Below are 20,406 nucleotides of genomic sequence, written 5' to 3' on the forward strand. Positions count from 1 at the left end.
TTACGTAAATCAAGAAATCCCTAAATGTTGGTTGCAGAGGACTTCTGTATTGTTGCCACAAGAATTTTTCAGACTTTTGAAACAGAGCTGCATAACCAGATGAGACAGAGATCTTCAGATAATACACCGCTTATTCAGATTGGCACAAGATGTTTTCTTCTTTCTTATGCAGCTTTAATGTTCCCAACCTGGTCTGGGACTCAGTGTACTAGCACGTATGGACTACCAGTCACACTTCAGCATGTATATGTGTATCTAGATGTCGAGGTGTGCCTGTGGGAATGTCACCTGTAACTCAATATCAAATTTGGATTTAATGTCTTAGTCTCTGTCTGTCTCATTATGTCAGATGTGACATGACTTGCATGTTTCAAAAGCAGCTTTAGGATGGATGACAAGATTTGAGAGCACCCAGCTCCCTGAGGGGAAGGGGTGCTGCACCAGCATGAATGCACTCACGTTGTCACTCTTCCGCACCTGGGTGGACCTGGGGGGTAATTAACCTATGGGGTGTTTGTTCTAGAGGCTTATTGCACAATTCTCTGAACATTGTGAATGCTGGCTGATTTTTTTTGGCACCTATCTGGGTCTACATTACTCTGGGGGGGGGGGGGGGTGTTGGAGCTGTATGCACCTGTAAAAAAAATACCTGCAGGCATCCTTCAAGAGTTAATGAAAGAAGCTGACAACTTAGATTACCTAATCACTGCTAATTTCTCCTAAAAAAACTGCTATATAAACACCTGCTAAAGATGCAAATAGACTCGCTTGCTGTGTATCTCATTAACATTTTCAGAAATAACTGTACATTTATGAGGCCAAATGGGTAAAAACAGCATTAATGGTTTGTATTTGTACCCAGTAATGCCTTCTGTCACTCACCTAGGGGAACAACTCTCAACTCTGGCAAAGCATTACAGCTGCCCATTGAGCATACAGCATTTACTACAGCAGAGAGAGGGGGCCTTTTGAGTTGAGACATGAATACAAAAGAAACATACATTTCTCAAGGAATGCATGATATTAGCAGTCTGGTATCGGTATTGGCAGATAAAAACATTTCTGCCAATATTTAAATCCGATAATTTGCCTGTGAAATTCATCATACATCGACTTAAAGTTTTGTCCATACATACTAATAAATTAGTGGCGTTTTAGGCTGAACCAACAGACCTTTGTCAGTTGAGGTCTTTTTCTTTATTTATCCTCATACTTTAAACCTTTAAAATGTTTTTTTCCTTGGTCATCCTCAAACCTTAACATGTGTCCAAAAGGACTGAATTCAACTGTTGCCCGGGTTCTTCACCATTGCAGATGTATGAGAGAGTGGCAAAGAGAAAGCCATGGTGGAAGAAATCTCAGATTTAATCTTGGCTATACTGTAGTTCTCAAACAGGCATGTGGGAGACTCCATGGTCTTTGGTCTGATGAGACCAAAATGATGCCTTTTTGGCTCCAGTTAAGACTCTGTTTGGCGGATACCTAACACCGCACATCACCACAAACGCACCACACCTACTGTGAAGCACGGTGGTGACAGCATCATGCTGTAGGGATGCTTCTCAGCATTTGGCCTTGTAAGGCTTGTAAAGGTGGAAGGTGAAATGAATGCAGCAAAAAATAGAAAAAAATCCTGCTCAATTCTATTCAGTCTGCCGGAGAACTATGGGCTGGGAGAGGATTTATTTTCCAGCAAGACAATGACCCGAAGCATACAGCAAAGCTACACAGACATGGGTAAAAGACAACAAGGTGAATGTTCTGGAGTGGCCGAGTCGAAGCCCAGATCTCTATCCAATGGAGAGTTTGTGAAAATGCAATGTAGTTTTCGTCGGACATTCAAAATCTGAGATATTTCTCCACTGTGGGTAAATCTGTCAAAAAACAATGCATTTATAGCTATTCTGCCTCTCAGCTTTAGAAAGCAGGGACCCCAGGTTTGACAGGGTGCGTAGAACACACTACCATGACTTGGTACCACATTTAGGCAAGAAAATAAATGCTTGGACTAAAAGTAAAGACAAAAATATGAGAACTTTTTATGGACTAAAACTACAATAAAATGTTTTTGAGTTGTTGTTGACTAAAGCTAGACTAAAAATTAAAAGGGTAGAAATGACTAAAATGTGACTAAAACTAAATAACATTTTATCTAAAGACAAAGACTGAGAGTAAAATTAAAAATAGCTGCCAAAATTAACAGTGGAGGCCAGAAGGTGTTGACACTTAAGTCTTTTCTGTCTCAATAAGTCAAAATATATCCACGAAAATGAAATGTTTACTGCAGAGTACCTGTATAGTACTCACAACTTACAGAAACCCTTTGAAATCCAAAATGAAATTGTCATTTAACAGTCCTTTTATACATGAAACTTACTGCTGTGTCTAGCCATGACCCTTTTAGGACTTTATACTCTCTGTAAGCACCAAATGCCGTTTAGTGCTTCACTAAGGCTATTAAATTTTCCTGACCTTTAAATAATCCTCCTCCAGAGCTTGTGTCTCAGCACATATAAAACGGTAAGGTGTGATTCCACCCACTCTGTTAAGCATTTCTAGGGTCTAATGTCAAGTTTAACGACAGTGAATGTGACTCACTGTGTGCATCCTTTATGTAGTTAGATAATCTGTTCCTCTTTTACTGGAATCCTCACCCACACAGTCCACTGGAATAACACAAAACTATTCACCAGGATGTGACAGAGTCTAACCTCTGTTTGTGATTTTAAAATGATGCAGAGTGTAAAAACTTTATTAAAGGTCAAAGGATTCAATAATTACTGCAAGAGCAACAAAAGCTTACTCAGAGCTAAATGAATGCTTATTTTGGTTCTGCAAACATTACTTAAGGTAATGCTGAAGGTTTTATTAGTTGCATGCATGCAAACATGTGAAGACTGCAGGAGTCTGCATGAAGAAAACAAACAAATAACTCTTTCAGCTCATGCAGTTATGATTATTTTAACTCCAAAAGTAGACACGCAGAACTTCCACATGTAGATCCTTTTTTATAACTACAACAAAATGATGCATCCAAATGTCCCTTTCTTTTAGAAATATTTCCTGATCATATGTCTACAATTAAAATCAATATGTCCTCTTTTTAGTTTCTAGATATTTATTATAGCATGTGCAATACATGAAATAAGTAGGGCTCACATTCCACCTCGACCAAGTCAGACAACCCATGAGATTTATCTCCTCATAATTCTTGTATTCTGACAGCCTTAACGGCTTAAAGGGAAGTCAGCCAACGCTCTTCCTCACTCATGGTTTCTTGCTTCTACACAATCTGGCTAAAACAAAACATTAAAAATGTTTTCACCTTCAGAGTCATTTCACTTTGTTATTAGTTATTCCCAAAGTATAAACCCTGTATAAGAAGAGGACATAGTCTCTGGTTTCAAAAGTGAAGCAGATGCAGGTTAAAAGCGCCCTATTCATGTACTGCTTCAAAAGACCAGCATGGGGCAACTCTTTAGGCTCTCTTATCCCTACAGGATGGGTTATCGTCGATCAAAGAGTCTAAAATGTCTGCCAAAATGATGACCCTGTTTCTTATTGATATACCACATCATTAAATGAGCTTAGAGGCTCAACTTAGGGGTTTAAAATCTTCTATGCTGCAACTTATTAAAAGGATAATTCAATTTTATGAAACAAGGTGGCTGCCCTTCACTTCCTGAGCCCTATCAGGCATTCCCACATCATTGGGATCCCGCAATTAAAAACCTACAGCAATAGTAGTTGATATCACTACTTGTGCAGGGAAATATCAGCAATGAAAACGGATGTATACCGTCATCCATAGGAGGCACCAAATCCACACTGACTCAAAGTTCCTCATCGGAGCTTTAACCAAAATTTGCAACAATGATACAAACTGTACTTTTAATTTATTTATTCTGCTTGATTTTAAACAAAAATTCTCTTCCAACTTCAACATTTTTACCTCCAGTCTTATCATAATAATCTTGGGGTTGTTCCAAGAAGACGTGATTAAAATGTGCAGCTTATCAGATTTAGACTCAAGACTTAATAAGATGTTGCCACACAGTCTTATGTTAGCTGTAATCCATGAATCCTCCTACTGATGTCAGGTTATTGTTAGTTTTTCTGGCCACTGTGTGTTTGATTAGACTCCAAAAGGAAAATAAAACAGAGAAGTGTTGACTTTGAGTAACCTTGACTTATCAGCTGACTGTGCTCTCTTTATTTGCACACGATCCTCCCAGAACAAACCAGTCTTTGTTTTTCTTTATGTCTCCTGTTTATGCATGAAGCCAATCCTGCTGAAACTCACACACAATTTAAATTTTCTTCTTTGCTGTTTGAAACTCAGCTCCTCCTGAATGCCTGACATGACTTTAAAGCATTTAATCGAACAAATGCACAAGCTTTTTGTTATGAGTGAACAGTGCAAGTTAAGGTATTAAAAGCTGCTTTGTATAATTTTGCATTTTTGGCATTGCATGATCACCACACCCTCAAGGCTCTGCAGCATCTGGCAGACTGTGGATGAGTTAGTAGGGAGGGCATTGAGAACCATAATTAATTTTTCAGTATGTTTTAAGTAGAAACTTCACGTTAACATGAAAAAATATCATGCTGTTTCACTACAGTTTGTTTAATCTGTGTCTGTCTTTTTCTTTTTTCCACTAGGTCCCTGACAGTCTCCAGGGTACCAACAGTCACTTCAGACATCCTAACTTCAGAGAATCCGGCCACTGAAGTTGTTCAGGATTCAGACGACACCATGAATTCAGCCTACAGCAGCCTGAGCACCACACTGTCCTTTAGGACTTCCTCGCCACCTAAAGAGGATGAGCTCAAGTATCGTTTCCATAAAGTGTCTCTGATCAGTGATTCTGATGGCAAAGAGAGCAGCCAGGATGCAGCGGACTCGATCAAAAGCAGCTCCACTGTGATTGAATCAAACGGAGCAGATGTGGAATCTGAGTACAGATGGAAGAACAGATTTGAGGGGGTCTCTCAATATAAACCATCCACAACAGATGAGTCTTCTTATTCTTATTCTCGCAGTTACACAGACTCCTACTCCAGCCCCTCCTCCTTGTCCTACACCTCCACTCTCCCTGAGGCCACAGCATACAAACATGTGAGCAACGCCCTCTCCTCCTCCTCCTCCTTCTACACCCCCTCTTCTGAGGAACAGATCACCTTTAGCAGCCGGCTGAGTGACAGGAGTGAAGTTTACCTGAGCCGTGAGAGCGAGCCAGCAGGAGAGCGTACTGATGAGTGGAGGAGAGGCTTAACAGATCGGGAGGAGCCTGCTGCACCTGCAGGAGAGAGGGAGAGGGAGGGCGAGTCAGAGAGTTTCAAGTCAAGGTGGGAGTCACATCAGAGCCCTGTGTCCAGGTCCCTCTCGTCTGAGGAAACCAGCTACGACAGAACAGACAGTTTCAAAGAGGAGGACGACGACTCGGCACGCTTTACTGGTGTGTTCAAGGCCACGCTGGTGGAGCTGGTCCCTGAACCTACACCACCACCCCCCACCACTCCCCCTGCCTCCCCTGACATAGACTCCCCCAACCAGTTTGACATGGACAACCTGGTGGACACGCTGAAGAACATGGGACCCTCCATGAGGCCCAGGGGCATCGGCCCACGTCCACCCGCTCCAGTCCTCATCTCCTCCTTGCCGCCGATTGTGGAAGATGCTCCCAGCCCAGTCAGCACAGATGTCTGTGACTCTGGCAGCCTCTTGAAGAAGATGGAAGCAGCAAGCAAGCCAGCAGAGTCTCTGAACGGACTTTACACCCTGCCTGCAGACCTGGGACTGAAGAGGAATGCAGCCAGAGACACTCGTCCTCCGCTGGAGCTGATGAAGCAAGGCCAGCAGGTAGAAAACATTCACACAGAGTTAATAAATTATCCTTTATATGTTTGTTAGCTTTCCTTAGAAACAAGTGGTACAATGAGCAGTTATGCTTTAAACTAATGGCAGAAGCAGGGGAGTCTAAATTTAGATTCAAGATGTAGCTGTCTACTTATCTTAATATTCTTTTATTGTCTAATATAAAAGACTTTTCTGGTTGGGCAGGTTTGATTTCTATTTAAAGCATCACTAAACTACCTTAAAATCTGTATTTTTCCCCTAATTCACCTAGGATCTCTGCAAAGTAAAACTGCACTTCAAGCTTTACTGCTGTGACTTAATTTGCACTAAAGTGCATTTTGCATCATTTTGGCATGGGAGGGGAAAAAGTAGAAAGAAAGGGCTTGAATAGACAACTGGGTGTGTCAGTGTGAAGAAATGCAAAAAATTATAGAAAGACAGATTTGGAAAATTGATCACTGATGAAAGACATGACTTTAAAGTCCACCAAAGCGATGAATCAGAGCCAACTAATATACAATTATAAAGGCACATCATTCTGAAATTCTGAATCTAGACTTTTCCAAAGCTGTCTGGCCCACAAAATGTATTATTATCTGTATTTAATCTTTACAAAAGCTTCAAATCTTTGCAAATAATAACAGACAAAAAAAAAAATCAAATTAAGTCCAATAGGATACAACAAATAAATGGGATTTCATGAAGGATGACATGTAACCATATGATATATGACACGATACAATGCAATACGACTAAGTTAAATGGATGCGATGCAATACGATATTATACACTCAAGGCCCAATGGTAACAGTATAATATGATTTAGGTTGACTGTATTCAACATGATTTTGATATCTCAGGGAGAAGTACCTGCAAACCTTTGCAAATACTTACAATTAAATAATCACCTAAATAAGACCAGTACAGCACATGGGATAGCATTAGGACAATACATTAGGATAGGATACACCAAAGACCAAATGGATATAATACAATACATAACGAAACAATATCAGATGATACAATAAATAAGATTGCATTAAAGTCCTCGTAAAGTGATAATAAAGTCTTTATTTTAGGTTTGTTGTATGACAGGCCACTGTGTTATGAACCACCTGGGCAATATTTCAGTCATGAAAAACATCTCCAAGTTTATAAAATTAAGCTTCAAAATCATGAAAAATGAGGCAGCAAAATCTGCTCTAGGTTGATGTGGGCCTATCAGTTGGATGGGCTAAAGCCACACCTTCTCGCAGGAAATACAACCCTCTCAGATTGAAAAAAAAATGCTTCTGATCAAAACAGAGCTGTCTTGCTCTGTACCAGAGCAGTGACAGAAGTAGGGGATTACATTTATGGTTCTCAGGCACAAATCTCTCTGTTATGAAACGCTTAATGACCCGTAGGCCACCCTGATCCTTGGTATGTTTACCTCACAGTGAAAAAAACACAGCATGTAACTGGAAAGTAACTTTCAGTGAAGGCAGTGACATCCGCTAACAACAGACTATACTGAGATGAACTGCTCATGATTTTATATTGTTGTAACATTAGGGGGGCGGGGTCAATCCCCATAAAGGCCGATGATGTCATGGGTTCTTATACTTGCCCTGCTCAAATGAAACCAAGTCAGGAAAGAGGTGACAAACTTTCTAACAGTTCAAATAAAAATGTAGTCACAAATAGATCTGTGTTTTCAACCATTTACAGCAACCTTATTCCAACATAACTAGTGTACTAAGACACAAAGTTTCAATCTTTCTTTACAAGGACTATAAGAAAGACAAGACAAGAAAACAAAACAATACAATACAATACGGTATGGATACATTAAAATGGATGCGATATTTTAGAATATGGTAGGATTAAGTTAAAATGTACACAGTACGATATGACGCGATATGATAGAACCAGTTGTATTCAACATGTTTATAAAAGAAGGTTTCTCTGGCAGAAATATCTGCAAACCTTTGAAAATTCTTTCAAATAATAAAATAACAACCAAATTAAGGCCAATAAGAAACAATATGATACATAGGGTGGCATTTAAGACAATATGATGCAATTGGATACAACACTGTATGTGACCACTCAAGCATGGCATTGCAGCATTATATTGAGGTTTTTTTTTTTATTGTGCATTACATTACAACATTTATCTAAGCATATACAATTTTGTTTGTTGTTGGGCTAAACTTGCCCTTTGTCTTATTCCAATACTAAGTGTATTCTCTCGCCTTCCTCCAGGAGCAGCTTTTGAACTCGCCACTGAGAGCGTCTGCCACCAACAGTATTGTGATGAGAAGATCATCTGACTCTTCTCCTGAGGACTTACAGTCCCCACTGCTTAATGGAAACACAGGACACTCAGGCACAACCTCCCGTCTCGACAGCAGTGTGATCTTTGGAAGCTACAGGTCAGGATCCATCGATCAGAAGCAGGAGAACCGACAGGCCCACCGGCCACTCTTCCGCACCAGCTCGCTACCTGAAACGGGGCTTTCAAACGACCGTGTGGCATCAAAAGACTTTAGCAATCTGAGCACTGGGAGCAGTGGAGCAGACCAGACTGGGTCCCGCTTTGAACGCTTCTCCTTCCTTTTAAACTCCACCCCCTCGTCATCGGGCTCCTTGACTGGGGCGGAAGACCCCAACATGCGTATGAGTCAGCCTCCATCAATGGGCATCAATTCGCCGACCTCCAGCAAAAGCAGCAGCCCCAGCCGTATCCTCAGCCCCACCGGCTCCATAGACCTTCAACGGTCGTTTAACATGGATCCCCCCTTATCCATGTTTGGCCAGAACCAGGGGATAGGGATGGGGATGGGGATGGGTGTGGGTACAAGTCCACTTCTGCAGAGGAGCTTCAGTAATGAGGGCACCACAGGGGTCCAACAGACTTCATTGTTCAGCAGCGGGTATGGAGGGTCTCAGTTCCAGAGCCAAGAACAGGAGAAGAATTTAGTACCGAAGTACAGAGCCTTCCCAGATGCCTATGTAAGTATTTCCAGTGTTTTACATTTAGTTGTCTAATTAGAAATAAACCTCTTGAAGCCAAGACCAATATGCTGTTGAAGACAGCAGTTATTTTAATATTTATTCTATTAAGAATACACGGACCAAGACTGCTCCCCACAGGGTGAGTAATTGATCACAACTGGGCTCGCGACCTTTGATAAAGAATGGAAGTGGATTGAAGAGTGTCTTAAACCAGATTTCAAGATGTACTTACCTTGTACAGTAAAAAATCAATGTTGTATTTTAAAGTTAGCAGAAGCATAATGGAATTGCATTAAGACTGAAATTATAGAACAAGATACAATACAATACAATACAATACAATACACATAAGGCACAAAGTATTCAACAAGATTAAATTATGACACAATAATACAATCGAGAGCAGTGGGACACAATATGATGTAATATGCCAGGATACAATATAGTTTAGACCAAAAGGATACAAAATCGTACGGTGCAGTATTGGATACAACTCAATGCAATAAAATTTGATAGAATACAATTATGGCCAAAATGTTTTGAAATACAACAAAGGCAAATGGGATACAATACAATACATGGAGAAATGATATAATATGATACGATTTGCTACAGTACACTATTATACAATACAATAGGATATGATACTATATACAATCAAGGCCAACATTTTTCCAGCTACTGTTGAGGCAAATGGGACACAATGCAATATGGTGAGAAACTATATGATATGATATATGTTATAATTTCATAACAATATGATACTATTAAGGCAAATTGAGGCAATGAAATATGGAATGACACAGTATGCTAGGATATCATAGGTTTAAGGCAAACTGCACACAATACAATATGATGCGACAGGATATGATTGATAAGATTCAATAATGATATGATACATACAATTAAGGCCAAAATGTCTTTTGATATAATACATGTAAATGGGATACAGTACAATATGGTGCAATATGAATTAGTCAGATGGAGACGATGCAAAATGGTGTGAGAAGGTAAGCTGTAATACAGTATGAAACAGCACCATATGTTACATTATGTTATGATCTAATATGAAACCATATAATGCAATTAAGACCATGAAGATGCAATACTATATTGTACAATACTTCACTATACAATATGATGTGCTGTATTATACTATGATTATACTAAATTGAAATACAATTGAGGCAATCTAGATTTCACTATACTGTGATACAACATGAATCAATACCGTTTAATACTCTTGTGTTTTTAAAATCAATGAAATATGATACCATATAATACAGAACTATACAATTAAGATTTGATGCGATACTGCCTACAGTCCAAAGAGAAACTTTGTCTATTTAGAGCTGTGGCTGCAGCTCCCTTTCTCTCTCTCTCTTTCTCTCCTTCACACTGAAACTCCACTTTTAATACCATGTCGTACCCATTCTGTGGTTTTTAACCACAGAGCATGACAGAGTAAGGCCAACATTTGTTTTCACAACATAATGCAAGAAGGACTGAATACAAGAGATGCCCTCTCTCACTCCTGCAGGATTTTTAGTACTTGGCACAGGGTGATGCATGAGCTTGTGCAAACAACCTACATTTATGAAGTAACCTGTCAGGAACATATGAACCGAGTGTTTTCCTTTTCCTTTTTTCAAGGAGTAAAACAACTAAAAATAATCTTGATGACTCTCTTTTTTTTCTTGTACTGCAAATTTTTGCAGTAAAGATAGGTCTTTATAGTTACTGCATATAGAATAGAAAGAAACCCCCCTTATGTATTAAAATTCTTGTGCAATATTTTTGTTATCATTGTCATGTCTATTCTTATGTCTGCTGTCAAAAAAGATAGAGCGGATCAGCTTACAATGGTTGAAAGAGATATAACTTTATATGCACACATGAACCACCATGTTTGTATATCTTGAGCTAGGTTTTGCATACCCTCACACATGCACCTTTTAGTATTTACTGAGCTTCTTAATTTGAATATTTGTTGCAGTCGCATGCATTAAAACAAGAGGAGGCTTTAGCATTACCTCTTGGATGGATAGTGTTAAAATTGCCCTTGAGCTGTCATGAACTGGCAGAAAATGTTAAGAAGAGTCAGTGGGGGTCTAAACCCTCACTTGTAAGGTACATGCTATTCCCACTGAAGATCAGAAAGTGACAGATTTGGGTGTGCGCCATACCTGTTTTAGCACATGCATGCACTTGTTCCAACATGCAAAGCTTCATATGGGCCTGCAGAGTGTTAAACCGATTAGGACATGTCTTCAATGATTTTTATTAGCAAAGGAAGGAACATCTGTGCACACGTGTTCTGCACACATGGTGGTGAACACACCCTCATTCTCACACTTAAACTAACTCTCTGACTCCTCTGCTCTCAGTTGTTCCTCCTGTTTCTCACATAAAACACTCCGTGTTGGTTTCACTCTAAATCATTACACATTTTTAATTAAAGCTTATGCAATACGAGTGCCAAAAGTTAGCAAACAAAAGCTGCAGATCTGAACCCCGGGGGTAATAATGATGCTATCAGTGAAACCAGATCCTTGCATTCCCCTTGTAATGATGCTGTTGTCTGCAGTGTATCACTTGCTGATACATGCACATGATAAATGCCGGTAGTGCTGTTTTGTGCTCACAGGCACTAAAGGAACTCTTCATTTGAGAAGTGTAAGTAACCTTTCATTAGTCTCCAGCTGTCCTGTGTAGTTTTAATACAAATGTTTGCACAGGATGTTTGTTCAGGCTCTAACAATGCTCAGCTAGCCTCTGTGATGTTCAGTGTTATGGCTGCAGCAGCTCCGCTTTCCAGGCCAAAGTACACACGCCTGACCGTGGCTCATGTTTCTGACCGGGTCACTGAGACAGACACTGGCTGTGGGCAGGAGGTTTGGGCCTCTGTGGATAAATGGAGGGAAATAATACAGCAGTACAAAGACAAGGGGCATTTTTCAACCAACCCTTGCTTTAAAGCTGCAAGGATAAAATAGAAAGTATAAAGTTAAGGCTCTCTGAAATGTAAAGAATCACCTTTTTCAAGCGGGCTGAGTAAGATTTATGGGAAGAAGCTTTCTGGTGGATTGCTCCTATCAAACATTTCACTATGGAAGTGGCTCCTAACTGGTCTTCAGGAGGGTCCACACCTCCTCACAAGTTGACAAATCATGACCCGAATTTTTGATACTTTTCAGTCCAACATTTTTGATGAAAAGTATTGCAATATTGGACCCAAGACCTGCCAAGCACATTTGCAGCACATTGAAAACAGCCTTATTACCTACCTTTGGACTCTGACCTGCCAGTTAAGAAGCATGGCTCTATAATATTAAATTATTCAATCATCATTTCTCCTCCCCTTCTTTTAGGAGCTTACATCAAAGTTTTCATTGTTTTCTATAAAAACCCGATATTCCTTTACTTTTTTCCAGTATCAATAATGATAATAAATACGCACTTTTTTATCAAAAAGAACACAAAGTCTGTTGTGAACTAGAGCTTTTCCTCTTATTCTAGCTATTATTATACAAACAGATATAAAAATGATTCTGCAACAAAAATCATGTGTGTTTCATTGAAATACAGACATTCAGTTATAAAAAAGTAAAAAATTAAGCCTTTGGTTTGCATTTATATCATTTGTAAGAAAACTGTTACAGTAAAACTCAGACTAAGCGTGTTTATGAGAACAACATCAGTGCTGTAACAGCAATGCTGAAAGACAGTGAGCAACACAGAGCACAAAATAAAAACGTGACAGCTGACAGAATGCTTGAAAAATTGCATTTTTTAAGTGCAAAAAATGAGCTAGCTGTCAGACCTAAAACTTCAGTCCTCAGAGTACACTTTAAAACTTAAAGATGGACAAAGAGAAGGTAAGGTGCTTGCAAAAGTACAATCTTTTCTGTATATTCTGCCAAAATTAACAGCTGATGTAGTGGCAGATATGTTTATATCTGCTGTTACCAGTACTGGATTTTTAAGCTTATATCCAATGATATTATGCCCTTTATATCATGCATCACTACAGCTATGATGTAATATCTTTATGTTTTCAAATTCGGAATGGGGATACTACTGTATTAAAAAATAGTTACGATAATGCTTCAATTACTGTCATGAAGGCGCTGCAGCGTAATGAGTGCATGTTTACTATAAATGAATAAAGAATATGTTTCTGAATCCACCAGCAGGACCACTGCCTGTGTGTGAAGATGTTTTCAGCGTGATAAATTAAATCCTGCTATTGATTTCAGGCCAATTTAGCAAAAGACGAATGCACACATCTATTTTGGCACATTTACTTGCACAAGTCACGCCATGGCCTGGCACACCACCGGCAATGTGCTGGATCTTCTCTAAAGTCAAACTGTTAAGAGAGTTTAAAAACCTGTAACTCCTCTTTTTGTGATGAGAAATGATGAAGTTGAGGCTATTGATAACCACATATTCTGCATGCTGCAGCTGCAAAGCCAAGCACAATTAAACCATCAAAAGTTTTTATGAGCATATAAACGTATCTTAACCCCGTTTGTATGTGAAATGTCAAAGTTTATCGGTGCTTGTTGGTTATTTAAGGCTCTAAAGTAGTCTGCAACTTTTAATAAGCTTCATGGGCCCATCTTCATCTGTTTTAAAGCACACTGAACATGACTAAACATTCGTAAATAGTGCATGATAAAAGTTGTGGATTGTTCTTTTCACCTTTTCTTGTAACAATGGGGGACAAGAGTGCATACGGGCTATTACACAAAGAGAGGGTGTGTGTGGGGGGAGCATCCTGATGTAACTCTGCTTAACTGTAAGGTTTTCGACAGTGCTTTAACTATAAACAACTTCTAGCAACTTATCTTTTTTTATTTTTAATTCAAAATTTTTTCTTAAAGGATTGAATGAAACACCTGCAGAGGTGCTCTACTGGCTGCATGTGCACATCCGTAAATGCGTGTATAATGTGAATTTTAAATGCCTTGCAGTAATTCTAAAACCTTGGTAAAATTTGGAGAAGGTTTGAGAGTATTAAAAAATGGATACCACCTAGTTCTTATCCAAATGCTCTCATACTGTACGTGGTTCGGATTGATGATGAGGCTACACATGCTGCAAGGCCCTTAATGTGTCCATTTTGAAAGGGGGTTCAAATTAAGAAATTGCAAATGAATCATAACTATGCAAGTCCAAAATAAATGGAACAACATAAGCATGCTGCATTCTTTTGAAAGCAAAGGGCTGCAGAAAGCAGAAAAATGCATTAACGGTAGGATTGCAGCTAAAAATGTCAATGCTTAAAAAATGTATTTCCATACATTTTTAAATAACAAAATGTCAAAGGTGAGTGCTGACATTCAGATAAAAGACTTGAAAAAAACAGAGATTTCCCTCCAACTTGGTCTAACAAAGGACCAGGGATAAACATTTTAGTCTGAGTTTTTATGATTAAGGAGTTCTTTTTTAGCTTGATGACATCTTGTCTCTGTCATGGAAAAACAGTCATTGTTGAACATCAGTCATATTTTTTTATGAAACATTGAATTATTACAGTTGCTGTTATAAATGCACATGACGCAGTGCAACACACTGCTCAGCTGTGAAAAGCTCTGTGCCACAGCAAACATCATGTATTTTCATAACACAAAAAACACATAATTTATGACCAACTCATTTAATAATTGATTTTTAGATTTTTTTTCTCTATCACAGAGTCCAAAAAAAAAATAACTTCAAGGAACAAATGCAACTGAAAAATCTGCATGCTACCAGTTTTTGCCTTCTTAAGCCACCTAGCAACAGATGCATATAATTATATTTTCTATTTAAAGAAATCTGGTGTAAACTATGTAATCCTTTATTTTCTACATAATGATACCTCATCTGTAAAAGCACAGGCATTCAATCCCGAGTGTCTTTTCTGAGTGTTTTATAGTCGTCTTATCACAGGGTGTAAACAGGGATGTATTTTACAGCTCTGTCCTGCTTTACACCTGTAGACTGACAGAAAGAATAAGAGAGGGATAATGTGGTGTTAGTAAAAGATATACGACACAAAAGAATGATATTTGGCAAATGTCAGGACTGATGTATACTCCTGTAAGCATTTTAGTAATGCTTTGTTGAAAAGAGGCATAAATCAGTCATGCTGTAACTCTCCCTCATGCAGTAAAACCATCAGTGACACTTTCTCAGCAGGGGGAGTCAGTCTTCTCAACCATGAAAATCCTGGCAGAACTCCTCTCTCTGTTTTTCCTGTTTCTGTGTCCTCTGGGCTCCCCACCCATCCCAGCTATCTGCCCATTCCTGCACAGACATGGCCACACCTCGCCTTTTGTGTTTATCCTTGCAATTCTGCGCTCGTTTGCTAGATATTTGACAAAGCGAAGATGACAGGAGAAAAAGGTGGAGGTGACAGGGTGAATGGGAGATGACAAAAAAGATTATCCGTTCTCTTCTGAGAGGGTTTGATTTACTTTGAGCTCTCTGAGTGTCATCACTTCATTCAGGGTCGTTTTTCTTCCTGCATATGTGATTTGCTGAAACTGCACATTCCTTCTGCTGTAATGCAATTCATACGGGAGCAGATCTCGTGCCTAGACTGGGAGGGAAAAGGGAAAGGAGGGGAACTTGTCTGTTTAAATTTATGATTTGTTTTGGTGTCAAGGCTGCAGTAAACGCACTCATCAGTGATGCATATTTTGGGCTCAGTTGTTTTAGTTTTCCTGTAGAAATTAAGGGCAAATATTAAGAATGAAACAGAGGTATACTTACAGCAAGTACATCATAAAGGTCTTTGCTCTGGATAATGCTGTTATCCCTTGGCAACAGTGGCAGCAATAAACTTCCTTTAGAGGGAAACTTCAGGCAGAATTAGACTTATAGGTCGACATCCATCTGGCAGTTATCAGTTTGATTTACTTTACTTTACTGCGATTTGCTTTTAAGGTTACTCTGCCAGTTCTTACCTGCAATTTACACAGGGTCTGTCTGTGTAGCGTTCCATCTGCACCACTGTTTCCAAAGTAAACACCACTGTCTCTCTGGCCTGTGCTAGATGTGGCAAGACATGCGCCAGATCTATTTTAAGTAGTGCAACTTCCAACATGCATCAGGTTGAACAGTGTAGACAGACCCAAACAGAAAGTAAGACATGCAAACCTACACAGTATTAATACGATACTCTGCAATAACATCTGTTTAAACCTCTGAGACCGACTTTTTTGTATACAACAAGAAGAGACACTGTTTTTCTGAGGCTGAAGTTCTTTTGAACCATAAATCGTTGCCACTTATGTTTTCTCCTCTGGAAACCCTCTATTGTGCCGTCATAATGACGGTATCCATGCCTTCATAGCCCTTAAAGAAGCTTCTCTAGCAAGTCTGGAACTTGGGTGACTTTTCAAGGCTTTTAAATACTTAATCCACACCAATAACTCCAAAACTAAATGTCTTTTTATCCATTTTTTCATCAATTTTCAATTGTTTCTACTGCAAGCTTAGCATTGCATCCATATTGTATTCGAACAGTGGATGTCACATGGACTATGGCAGCCAATGGCAGGCTGTTCTGTCTTCGCGTCCTGCTTTGTCAAACTGCATGTATCTACACGTAGCTCATGCAGGAGACAGCCTGCTTTGTCAAACTGCATGTATCTACACGTAGCTCATGCAGGAGACAGCCTGCTTTGTCAAACTGCATGTGTCTACATGTAGCTCATGCAGGAGACAGCCTGAATGGCTCATGATGAAGAGATAGAGAGCCTGTGATGTGGCCCTCTGTGTCACTGCAGACAGGAACTGCTTTGAATAATGACTTAAAATAAGCCAATAATAAAAAGAAGACGTGCAAGGACTTTTTTCAAAATATGTGAATACTTTTAAGACTTTTTGTCATAGAATTATTTTTTTTTCCACTTTTAGACCCCGAAGAGATGGGAGAAAGTCTTATTAATTACTGTTTTCTGTGTCTTTTAATTTCCATTTTCTTTGTCTTTGTAGTCCCATAACTTTTTAAAAATTCAAGTGACATTTCTGCAGCACATATATTTTAAAGTACAGGATGTCCTGACAAAAAAGATGTTTAGAGCTTGACTGTGCACTACAGGGTTGATGTTTTACAAGCTTTCTAAGACAATAAGTCAGTTTAGACACATTTAAAACATAAACATAGCGTACAGGCATTAAAAAGTTATTTTAAAGTACCAGCTGATAAAGCGTATGTCTTTCAGTGTCTGTTTCATTTAGTTTAAGGTACTTATTTCTGGGGGAATTAAGGATTTTTTGTTGATGTTTTTTCAGGCCAGAGGGACCCCAAAAATAAAGAAATCATTGCAGTTATACCCCTTGTTTTTAATTACATGTAGAATGAATCTAAAACAGAATAAAAATATGTTGTGAAAAAATCTGTAGGGTGTTTTTCCATGTTTTACCCAGTAATTTTTAAAGTAATAATCTCTAACGCTAGACATGTGGCATAAAACAAATGAAAACCTGTCAACCTGAGAACAACACGAGTGTCACCACTGAAAGTGTTCTGGTGTCTTGTTAGTACTCCTCTTTTGTCCAAGCATTTGTCACTCAGTAAAGGAGATCAGGTTTACTGGCCTAAAGCATCAACATACAGAGTACACTATACATGATCTTATGACATGTCAGAGGAAGGTATGTGCTGTACTTTCACTGTATGGTATGACAGTGAAGTTTAGAAGAAACAGTTTCACCAAAGGTTGCTTTGAAACATAAGGACAAACAAGTCATTGATAGGTGAAGTACAACTAAGGCTGTTTTTGATGCATTACGTATGCTGCATTGTGTCAGTTTTACAGAAACATGCTGCAAGTAAAATCCATGAAGAAAAGATAATGGTATAGAAAAGGAAACATCATCTAACAATATGTATTTGTTCATCCTTTTGGCCGTACATTGATGCAGGCTTACATCATTTAAGAACATACAAAAAAAATTAAAAACTAAATAGTTTCAATCAGAATAATGAGTGATAAAAGTCATAAATCAGCGCTTTGCTTTTGCCTTTAAAACGGTGTAGTATTGGTGTCGATGGCTCTTATTAGGCTAGGCTGACTGTTTAATTTTGCTAAAATGAATGTTTCTTATTTTAAAGCAAGCACGCCTCCAATGTAGCAACTATATCTGAATGTGGATTAAAGGCGTATAATGCTTTTATTGTTAAAGGGTCTTTGGGCGCAGATGGCCCAGTGAAGGGTATCCCAACCATTTTTCCTCGCAGCCCTCATCCATGTACCTAAGAAAAGCAGAGCCCCCCAGGACCAAAGAGAAAAGAAAAAGTGACACATTGCCACCAAAAATCAACAGATTTTAATTGTTTCACAGATAAAATCCAAAAAAGGTCTATGTATCAATATACCTTAGTATAAACTACTTAATAACTGCTTTATCATGGTTTTAGTCAATGTCTGCACATCTAATTTTTGCAGCCTCAGAGCACACAGGGCCTCGTACTTTATGTGAAAGTGATAATTTTTAAACTTCCTTTAAAAAGTTAAAATGCACATTTTCATGTAGTAAATAAAAGTGTAGATTTTACACCCCAAATGCATGTTAAATTTCTGTGAAAATGGTTCATTTTAAAGCAGACTGCATCCATTTTAAAACTTTCTCAGACTGTGCTTGGCCGAGGATGGAGACTTGTGTGAAATGTTGAAACAGAAGCCTCTGTAGCTGCTTTGTTTAGCTTGTAACTTAACCCACATGATAACCTGTTTCCTACAGAGCTTCCACAGAGTAGAGGCCCAGTGATACCTGACACCAAACACTCACAAACACAATCCTTTACATCTAGATGCACATTTCAGTGTTTTCTACTTCCACATTCTTACTTTCACAACCCAACATCCCAGAATTCCTGCTGCATACCAGCCATAACTAAGGGAGGGAAATGCACGCCGGTTAAAGCTCAGACAAAGGGGAAACAGTGAGATGATTTATCGCCAGACCTCAGATGAGCTCATGCTGTTGTGAAGGGTGAGGGGGAAGCACTAAAAGCATCCAGCTGAACAGGTAGAGGTGAGGAATGTACTTCCACCTGTCAGAGAGGCACTTGTTCTGTCATTAGTATGTCCTCTGTCATCACTTCCCCTGCCTGACGCCCCCAGACATCGCTCAAACGGAGGAGATGCACATAGAAATGTTTGGATTGTCCGGCATGCGTAGGTTTTAAAGGTAGAAACGAGGTGCACTTTGTGTTATCGCTGTGGTAATTACGCAATAAAATTTTATACATTAAAGAAGGAAAATTGGCATGTGTTGCTGTGTTATAAGGAAGCCTAAAGACGACAAGCATCCATACATTTTATTCAACTCAGAAAAAAATTAAGTTCATTTTTTTTCTCGTTTTTCAAACATCTGGATAAAACATTGGATTTGCTGAGGACTGGTAAATTTGAGTTGTTTTCAGTTAATCTGGAGAAATTAACTAAAATGTTTATCCCTGGTCCTTAACTAAAGTGGAATTAATAAAATTGAATGTACTATGTCTGCTTAGGGCTTCCATAGTAATGCCTGTATTTTTTTATTTTAAAACAGTTGACATGAATTAAATCATGTCATTTTTATTTTACTAAAGTCAATTTTCCATTTTTTTTTTCAAATTCATGTATAAACTCTACTTGTGTTAATATCCAGATATTAACAATTAATTTATTGTGTCAGAGTGTCTGAAAACAAACTTTAATGGGTTTTAAAAGCACTTTTAAATATGAGTTGATATTAAAAAGTTGCTAACATGTCTTTTTTTCTTTGTCTGTAGCTCACCAAAGAGAAGGAACACGGGAAGCTCAATCCTCGTCCTGGAAAGGTGAGTCTCTACAAAACAAACATTCACAAACCCAGCTTAACCAACATGTTCAGTTAACACATAGTTAAAGCTGACAGCTGCTTTCACTGATTTACTTCATTCTTCAACCTGAAAGTTGCATTTTAACCACAGAAAATGTGCTGCTATGGCATTAGCCATACTAGCTACTCATTCTGGCAAATTGCACAAAAATAATACATTTGTTCAACATTCTGATAGTAGAAATGGGCAGAAAGGCAGTCTGATGTGTAATTTTTACTTCAGGAATATTCTTAAACACTTCAGGTGCTCTCTTGTGCCCTGAAGTGTATTTTAAGCTAGCTGAGTTAGCAGCATGCTTCTAAGTAAACAACACTTTGTTTTATGGCTGTACTAAAACTTGAGAAACAGCATTTCCCTCAGTCTCAGCTGTGTTATCTGTTATGTGCTAATTGGTACCCGTTAGCATGCTAACACTCAGAGCTGTCGGGGTTGATAAGTTGAACAACAAAGCTGCTAAACAGCAGCGTGATAGCGCGTCATTATCAGTGAGATTGTGTGCTGGCGTTAGCATTTAGCTCCAATGTTTGAATACTATGAGCATGTCCATGTCACCTACTTCTGTACTAAATACTAAATATTTTGAGTGCAGAAGTGTGTAAAGTGCATTCCCCAATGAGAAGTACTCAAATGCAGTGTTAGCTACAACTGGCACACTCAAAACCACCCAAGAATTGTA

At 38.8% G+C, this 20,406-nt stretch overlaps 1 protein-coding gene across 1 annotated transcript in view; it reads left to right on the forward strand.

Moving 5' to 3' along the window:
- Nucleotides 1-20,406, forward strand: part of LOC121523235 — a 48,640-nt gene that overhangs the window by 12,267 nt on the left and 15,967 nt on the right. Inside the window, exons 2-4 of the mRNA XM_041808025.1 lie at nucleotides 4,663-5,863; nucleotides 8,108-8,857; nucleotides 19,641-19,688. Coding sequence (XP_041663959.1) covers nucleotides 4,663-5,863; nucleotides 8,108-8,857; nucleotides 19,641-19,688 — 1,999 coding nt within the window. The remainder of the gene's footprint in view (nucleotides 1-4,662; nucleotides 5,864-8,107; nucleotides 8,858-19,640; nucleotides 19,689-20,406) is intronic.

Source organism: Cheilinus undulatus, linkage group 16, assembly GCF_018320785.1.
Source record: "Cheilinus undulatus linkage group 16, ASM1832078v1, whole genome shotgun sequence".
Taxonomy (NCBI): Eukaryota; Metazoa; Chordata; class Actinopteri; order Labriformes; family Labridae; genus Cheilinus; species Cheilinus undulatus.